The sequence below is a fragment of the Toxorhynchites rutilus genome, chromosome 2 (genome assembly GCF_029784135.1).
Source record: "Toxorhynchites rutilus septentrionalis strain SRP chromosome 2, ASM2978413v1, whole genome shotgun sequence".
In the NCBI taxonomy this organism is placed as follows: Eukaryota; Metazoa; Arthropoda; class Insecta; order Diptera; family Culicidae; genus Toxorhynchites; species Toxorhynchites rutilus.
Genome location: NC_073745.1, coordinates 104,295,682 through 104,304,730, shown reverse-complemented (window position 1 = coordinate 104,304,730; position 9,049 = coordinate 104,295,682). Strand labels below are relative to the sequence as shown.

The window sequence follows — 9,049 nt, the reverse complement described above, 5'->3', positions numbered from 1 at the left end:
TAAGTCTATCGAAAATTTTACAAAGGCTTTCAATGTGTTCTTGAAGACTGGTGGAGAAAATTATAATGTCATCCATATACACAAGGCATATGGTGCCAATATAATCTCTAAGGACATTATCCATCACGCGTTGAAACGTGGATGGAGCATTCCGAAGACCAAATGGCATCCTAAGGAATTCATAGTGCCCATGCTCCACGCTGAAGGCGGTTTTTGGTATGTCCCGATCTTGAATTTCAATTTGGTGAAACCCACTAGCTAAGTCCAATGTAGAGAAATAGTGACAACGTCCCAGTTTGTCCAATATTTCATTTATATTGGGTATAGGGTACTTGTCTTCGATAGTCTTTTGGTTCAATTTTCTATAGTCTATCACTAGACGCCATTTTCGCTTCCCTGATGCGTCCTCTTTCTTGGGGACAATCCACACCGGGGAAGACCAAGGGCTGCTCGAGTGACGAATAATACCCTGATCGAGCATTTTGCTTATTTGCTGTTGCACTTCAGCTTTATGGCAATAAGGGTATCTATAGGATTTCGAGTGTACCGGTATTTCATCTTTGGTGTTAATTTCGTGTTTAATAGCACTTGTGAAGGTCAAGTTTAGTCCTTCTTGATGAAATATATCGCTGTATTTCTTTATTATTTTGAACAGATTTTGGCGTTCTTCTGAGTTTAGGTGGTCTGAGCGGATTTGTTTCAGCAGTTCTTGAGGGTTATTATTCATTGAATCAGGAGGTGAGACTTCGTCAAAATTGTTTAATTCGGAAAAAATAGGTCTGTTTGAATTAACTTTCACCGGACAATGGCTAGTATTTCTAATCATGACAGTAGCTTTATTATCGGTTGATCGATAGAGTCCTGGAAGGATATTCACGTCGTTTGTTAAGGAGTAAAGTTCTGGAATATAGAAGTCACCGTTCTGTATGTCTATTGGAAGTTTTATAGGAACCTCTTCATTTGTATTCAAGTTGATGTCGTAGGAATTAGGATATTTCCTACTCATCTGGATGGTATAGTCTGGAAATTTAAGTGTGTTAGAAGAAGTGATTATGTCGGCTTCAAGTTCAGTCAATGTTTGATAGCCAATAAGTCCGTCAAAGTAGGGATGAAATTTGAACAAAAAGAATGTGATGGGAGGTTTTCCATCGAAGGGAGAAAATTCAACGGATTCGCTAATGGAATGGGTGCCGTTGATATTTCTGACGAAAGAATGATTTAGTTTGGAAATTTTTAGATTTGCAATTTTCGCAGGATTGATGTAATTTTTGTTAGCGCCACTGTCTATCAAAAATTTCATCTCTCCTATTTTCGTGTTTAATTTTACATATGGGATAAAATTTGTTATCTCCCGTTTGAACTGTCTGAATCCGGTTGAAAATTTAAATCATCTACATTTCCTTCTGTGTTCTCAGATGTCTCATTGGTTTCGATGTTTCCTCCGAAAATGTTTGGATCATTTTCTGAATAGATGTTGTTATGGGGGTCATAGTCTGGGTAATTTCCCTCAACCTTCGCTAAGGCATAATTGTCATTTTCAGCATGTCCATAATCGGGCAAATATGTTTCTTCACAATGTTCGAAATGATAGTTGGGACTTGGGTGAAAAGGATTTAAATTCTGGCGTGGTTTAAAATGGTTATTATTGTTTCTATTCATGTAATTTACGTTCCTACTTCGGATCGAGTGATCCACCTCCATAGGGACTGGTTTGGGAAAATTATTTTGATGGTTTTGTCCAAACTGATTGCGGGGAAAATTAGGATTTGGTTGCTGGGTGAAATTATTTCTGAAAATTGGGGGTCTCTGAGTTGGGTTTGGAGAGAAATTAGGTTGCCAATTGATTGGTTTGGGGTTCGGTGGAAAACGGGGTACGTTCACAGGACCATTGTATGGTGCTGAAAATTTAAAAGGATTCACTGGCCGGGTAGGTATGTTTGGAGGAATAGGAGCTCTTGGATGATTAAATGGTTTCGGTGGTAGCATTGGTTTATATGATTTTACATAATTATAGTTTTGCTCCTCCATACAAAGTCGGAGAGCGTCTTTCATTGTAGTGGGGCATTGGGCTCTAATGATTGGTCCTAGCGGCTCTCTTAAGCCAGCGAGGAAAACTTTTAGCCCTATGTCCTGGAAAAATTCTTTCTTTGCTTGTTTCACGGCTGCATTTTGTTCTGTTATGCTCAGATTATTTGTGAGCAGTGAAACGATGTGCGATACCTTGGAGTAAAATTCTTCCACGTTTCCGATTTGGTTCAATTTGAAGAGGTCTCTGGTGAGGGAGACCTCGTCACGCCTGTCGCTGTAATGTGTGATTAGGGTTTGTTTTATCTCGGCCCACGTTAGGTTGGTGCCGTATAGTTCGAGTACGTTGTCAGCGTCCCCAATTACTTTTGTGCGGATCGCTTGAATCCACACTCTATAGACGTTAGTATTCTGTGCCTCATTCAGCAGAGGGATTATATTATCAATCCCCTTTAAAAATGAGTTTAATTTTAACGGGTTTCCGTCGAAACACGGAAGATCCCGAATAATTTGGGGCGTCTGTAACGATTTTAGTATCGATTCCGTTCTTTGCTCCGGCACTTGAATCACCTGCACGGGGTTCGCTTGCCTGTTGGCAGCCAGTTGGGCGGCAAGTGATTGAGCATTTCGCTCACCTTGCGCTGCTTGGATTTGTAATTGAGCGATCTGCTCATCCTTCTCGGCCAGACGGCTGGCCAGTTGTTCCAAACTCGCTTGGAGAAGTTCGAGCTGGTTCTCTGCCATGTCTCGGCCTCGATTGAAATTCCTAAATCGCTTAATTTTGGAAATTAAAATTTCCTTGTTTAAAAAAGTATTTTACTTGGTACCGGTTATAAAAATTCACCTTTTTATTCGTTATTAAATCACTAAATATTAAATCACTACACCTAGTCTCTAGGAAATTAAAATATCTTTTTATAAAGTTTTTCACTTGGTACCGGTTATAAAAAAAATCACCTTTTTATTCGTTATTAAATCACTAAATATTAAATCACTATACCTAGTCTCTTTTTGCTTACCTTAATTTTTGCGATATTCCTTCGCTGGTTCTGATCGCTTGGTTTTGTTAGTTGTCCTTGGGGTGCCACTACAATCGATAAGCCGTCGATTCGGTCACACACGCGAACTTCTAACTAAAACCGCAATCCGCACGACTGCGCCACTTACGTTTTTAAATTAAAGGAGAGCGTTTTTAAAAAAGAACTACACTTGTTCACTGTAAGATTAAGACTAACTTTATTATCGCTTCCAGTTTACATGACTTATGATTTATGCCTACTCAATGAGCCGAAGGGAATTTGATACCTACATTCTCGAGTTGCGTACCGTTGCCTGTTATGCTGATTCGTGTTGTGGTGTCTACGTTGAATATGTTATTTCAGTGAAGATGGGACGTTTGGCCAAAAGTGATGATGCCGCTGTTTAGGTTGTTCGAGCTGGTGCATGGCTGGTGTTGCCGTTTGGAATTGACGGTAACTTATATATATATATATATATATATATATATATATATATATATATATATATATATATATATATATATATATATATATATATATATATATATATATATATATATATATAGATTACCATTGGGGCTTCGAGCCTGTTGGTGAATAAACATAAATAAATAAATCACCGAGAGAGAAACAAAGAAAGAAAAAGCAATGATAAATGGATAAATATTCAGCCCATATTTTTTAACGATTATTGATGCTCAAAACTGTCATGATTCGTGTGAAACCTGTGAGCATCATTTATTTTCCAATTGATCTGTTTTTCAACTGAGTTTATTAGAAAACTGGCTAACATCTGAATAACGTGTCGTACTCATAAGCCCACATCTGACCTCCAGTTATGACATGGTTTAATGAATGTGTTGTCGAATTACTACTACCAAGAAGGGTTCTGTTACGATCAGCCCCTTCTGCTAGCATGTATTTAGTCTTAGACGCATTGATCCGTAACTCAATCAGCACTACTTAATGTTTGAGTTGAGTATACATATTAGCTACCGTCGCAGTTGTTGTTTCGATTATGTACACGTCATCGGTGAAACCAATGGATTGGACTTGTTGAAAATCGTACCCCGTATGATGAAGCCCGCATAACGCTTTCCAGGGTTGAAGAGCAGACAGAAGAATTCACCGCCTTGTTGAAGTTCCCTGTGAGTCTTAAACGATTCCGACAGATCGCCTGAGACACGCACACTGTTCATCGTTGCCTAAATCAGTCTTGTCATCTTTCGATAAAAGCCGTTCTCGTCTATGATTCTCCATAGCCGTCGTCGGTTGATGGTATTGTAGAGATCTACTACTATGAGGAAGCACGAAGATGCGTACCTGTTGGATAGGACCTTGGGACGGGGAGAGAGGAGAGGAAAAAAAGAAAGGGTGAATCGGTGGCGTATGGTAGTGGAGTAAAGGAGCGGAATAAATAAAAGTATTTGGAGAAGTAAACCGGGTCTTTATTAGTTCAATACGGCGACAGAACGTAGCTGTTACATTTGGCGACGAGGAAAAGTAGTAGGATACGTGAAATAAATGGATTCTTCACGGACAATTGCACCTTTTCGTTGCAACGAAATAGAGAAGTCCAAGTTGCATAAGGAATGGCAAAGCTGGAAACGCTCTTTGGATTACTACTTCGATGCCGAGGAAGTAACCGACCAAAAACGGAAACGAGCCAAACTTCTGCACTTCGGAGGGCCACAATTACAAGCTGTTTTTGAGTCGCTACCGAATCGAGAGAAATTCTCAGTGGTATCCGTGGAAAAACCCTACTATGATGCAGCGATTCAAGCGCTTGACGATTTCTTTCAACCGGGACGGCAGGACGTACTTGAGCGTCATAATTTGAGGAGGATGAAACAGCGAGAAAATGAAAGATTTGCGGAATTCGTGATTAGAATCAGGCAACAAATAACCGAGTGTGGCGTCGACAAGTACGAGGCAAACGTTCGTATGACACTCACGGACATCATGCTAACGGACACAATAGTAGAGGGCTGTACCTCGGATGAGCTGAGGAAACAGATTCTGCAGAAAGATCGTTCGGTAGAGGAGATCGAAGAAATTGGAAGATCATTGGAAGGAGTGCAGAGGCAACTGAAGGATTTTGCACCAAACCGTGCAGATGCGGATCGTGTGTACAGGGTGCAGAATAAACGACGGTATCAGCTGCAGTCACCAAAGCACACCCAAGCGAGAATTTCAAGCAAAACTTCGGAGGTGAACTGTTACAAGTGCGGACTTTTCGGACAAATCTCAACCGACACACGATGTCCGGCCAGAGGAAAAACGTGCAAAAGATGCAATAAACCAGGACACTTCGAGTCTCGATGCCGAGAGCCAGCCCGACAAAGGTCCACCCGACCCCCTTTCCGCTGGGAGAAACAGTCAGAAGGAGCCAGGAAGATCCAAGCTATTGGAGGCTCTGATGTACAAGACTAGGAAATCCGAGAGTCGAACGCGATTGAGATGATTGAAAACACGCCACCGAAAACATACTACGCTTTCTATGCGGGAAACGAGTCGAATGCGGTGACCTGCATTATTGGAGGAGTAACACACCCGATGCTGGTTGACTCTGGAGCAGAGGCAAACCTGATTACCAGTGACGCTTGGGAGAAGTTCAAATTAGCCGGAATCCAAGTAATCAGCAGCAACAAAGGTAGTGACCGTGTGCTAAAGAGCTACGCCAACAATGTGCCTCTAACGGTGTTAGGTACGTTCAAAGCAGTTGTCCGGGCCGGATCCCGGTCTGTAGAAGCCGAGTTTTTTGTGATCCACGGTGGTCAACGTTCGCTTTTGGGAGACACTACATCCAAGCAGTTGGGAATATTGAAAGTTGGTTTAGAGATTGATCGCGTCACAGGCAACCCGCAACCACTTTCAAAAATCACTGGTGTTTGCGTTCATGTTCATTTGGACCAAACCAGTTTTCCAACCTATGAGGAGAGTTCCCGTGGCAATGGAGGAAGCTGTCAACTGTAAGCTGGAGGAGCTAATTGCGAGGGATATTATAGAGGAGAAAAAAGGCCCGGTAACCTGGGTTTCTCCGTTGGTAGTGGTTGGTAAGGCGAACGGGGAACCCAGGATTTGTCTGGATCTAAGAAGAGTGAATGAGGCTGTGTTGAGGGAAAGACACCCAATGCCAATGATTGACGACTTCCTGGCTAGAGTCGGACCAAACATGGTCCGTAGCAAATTGGATGTCAAAGATTCCTTCTTACAGCTCGAGCTCGACGAAGCATCAAAAGATGCGATGGTGTTTTTGACGTCGCGAGGTATGTACCGCTTCAAACGTATGCCTTTCGGCTTAGTATCGGCTCCGGAGGTTTTTCAAAAAACTATGGATGCGATATTAGCTGGTTCAGATGGTACCTGGTGGTACATCGACGACGTGTACATCGAAGGCAAGGACAAGCAGCAGCATGACGAACGTGTTGCTAAGGTGCTGGCAAAACTGAAAGCAAGGAATGTGCAACTAAATTGGGATAAGTGCATTTTTGGGGTCACCGAGCTCGAGTTCCTCGGTCATAAAATAACGGGAACGGGAATTATACCATCGGATGTTAAGGTGGAAGCTTTGGTTACGTTCCGAAGACTTGAGAGCGCTAATGAAGTTCGGAGCTTTCTAGGGTTGGCCAACTACTTAAATCGGTTCATACCAAACTTGGCGACAGTAGACTCACCGCTAAGAGAACTAACAAGGAAAGGAAATCCGTTCAACTGGCTGGACAAGCATGAGAAGGCTTTCAACGAAATCAAGACAATACTATCAGATCCGTCCACGTTGGGTTTCTACCAAAAGGGAGATAGGACGCTGGTGATGGCTGATGCTAGTCCTATTGGACTCGGGGCATTGCTGATTCAGGTAGACAAGCACGGCAAACATCGAGTGATCAGTTATGCATCTAAATCCCTGACCAGTACGGAGAAACGGTATTGTCACACGGAAAAAGAAGCTCTCGCTTTAGTTTGGGGTGTTGAGAAGTTCTACATTTATTTGTATGGGATTGAGTTTGAAATTCTGACCGATTGCAAAGCTCTCATCTATCTGTTTACACCGCGATCACGACCTTGTGCCCGAATCGAAAGATGGGTGCTACAGCTGCAAGGATTCGATTACGTAGTAACGCACATTCCAGGCGATCAGAACCAAGCAGACGTGTTGTCGAGGCTGTCAACACTGCGACCAGTAGCTTTCGACCAGCGAGAGGAAATTATGATCACAGAGATAACGGATTACGCTGTAAACGCGGTGGCTGTTCCATGGGGACGAATGGTAGAAGTTTCCAAAGTGGATGAGGAAATCCAGCAGGTTTTGGATCTTATGGGACAAGATAAACGTGACGAACTGCCAATCGAATTCCGGATGTTCGCTAATGAACTTTGCCAAGTAGGAGATCTTTTATTACGCGGAGATCGTATAGTTGTTCCACGAGCATTACGATCACGGGTTCTTCAAATTGCGCATGAGGGTCACCTGGGTTCCTCAATGATGAAATCAACGTTGCGTTTATCAGTATGGTGGCCCAAGATGGACAGAGAGGTAGAGAACTTTGTGAGGAATTGCCGAGGATGCATATTGGTATCTGCACCAGACGTACCGGAACCTATGACAAGGAAACAGCTGCCGGATGGACCCTGGAAGGAAATAGCTATCGATGTTTTGGGACCACTGCCGGAAGGTCAATGGCTTTTTGTAGTAGTTGACTATTACAGCCGTTTCGTAGAAGTAGTAGAAATGTGGGACATTACAGCTTCTGATACAATCCGAGAACTATCGACGATGTTCGGTCGTTTCGGAGTTCCGATCACAATGAGACCCGATAATGGACCCCAATTGGGTATCGAGTGTAAGGAGCTTAAAGCATTCTGTAAGGAATTCAACATCGAGTTGGTTAATACCATACCGTACTGGCCGCAGGCAAACGGTGAGGTGGAACGGCAGAATCGGAGCATCTTAAAACGGTTGCGAATATCGCAGGAGCTGGGCAAAGATTGGCGCCTTGAGTTGCGGAGATATCTGCTGGCATACCATTCTACATCTCACCCGACCACTGGTAGGTCCCCGTCGGAATTGCTGTTTGGACGTAGGATCAGGAATTAGCTGCCAGCAATACCGGAACGAAAAGCAGATGAAGAGGTGAGGGATCGGGATAAAATCATTAAAGAGAAAGGGAAAGAATATGCAGATAACAAACGAAAGGCTCGTAGTAATGAGATTGGAAATGGGGATTTGGTATATGTTAAACGACAGAGGAAAGAAAACAAGTTGGCAACAGATTATTCATCGGAGTTGTTTAAGGTTATCAGGCGACAGGGGTCAGAAGTAACGGTCAAGTCATTGAGGTCAGGAAACGAATATAAACGCTATGTATCACATCTTAAAAAAGCAGAAGCTCAGGTCCAAAATACACAAAGAAGGGAAAATGAAGAAAATCAAGCAGAACCGTCAGGAGGACAAGAAACAGGTGACAAGGAAGATTATTTGGAATCTGTATCAGAAGGTCACCAAACAAGTGAGATCAGCGGACGGGAATTAGGTCTTGACGCAAGTGTCTCTGCACCTGAAGAGCGAAGGCGTTTTGCTTCCAAGAAATTCCAAGATTATGTTCCTTTTTGAAAATTTAGAATTAAGGTGGGATGTAGAGATCTACTACTATGAGGAAGCACGAAGATGCGTACCTGTTGGATAGGACCTTGGGACGGGGAGAGAGGAGAGGAAAAAAAGAAAGGGTGAATCGGTGGCGTATGGTAGTGGAGTAAAGGAGCGGAATAAATAAAAGTATTTGGAGAAGTAAACCGGGTCTTTATTAGTTCAATACGGCGACAGAACGTAGCTGTTACAGGTATCATGTGCGACTTCGAAGTCGAAGAAGATGTTTTAAGTAGGGACTTGATACGCAGGATGTATATATCTGGTCCATCGTCGAGCTACCGGTCATGAAATCGGCCTGATAACTTCCCACAAATCTACTTGCTATTGGCGGAATTTTGTAGGCACCATTCAGGAT

The 9,049-nt window shown here is 42.8% G+C and overlaps 1 protein-coding gene across 1 annotated transcript; it reads left to right on the top strand.

The window, feature by feature from the left end:
• Positions 1-5,504: 5,504 nt before the first annotated feature.
• Positions 5,505-8,142, top strand: LOC129766015 (uncharacterized protein K02A2.6-like). Its single transcript, XM_055766476.1, has 2 exons — positions 5,505-5,901; positions 5,966-8,142. Exons 1-2 carry the CDS (start codon positions 5,505-5,507, stop codon positions 8,140-8,142), a joined length of 2,574 nt encoding a protein of 857 aa, XP_055622451.1.
• Positions 8,143-9,049: the final 907 nt, after the last annotated feature.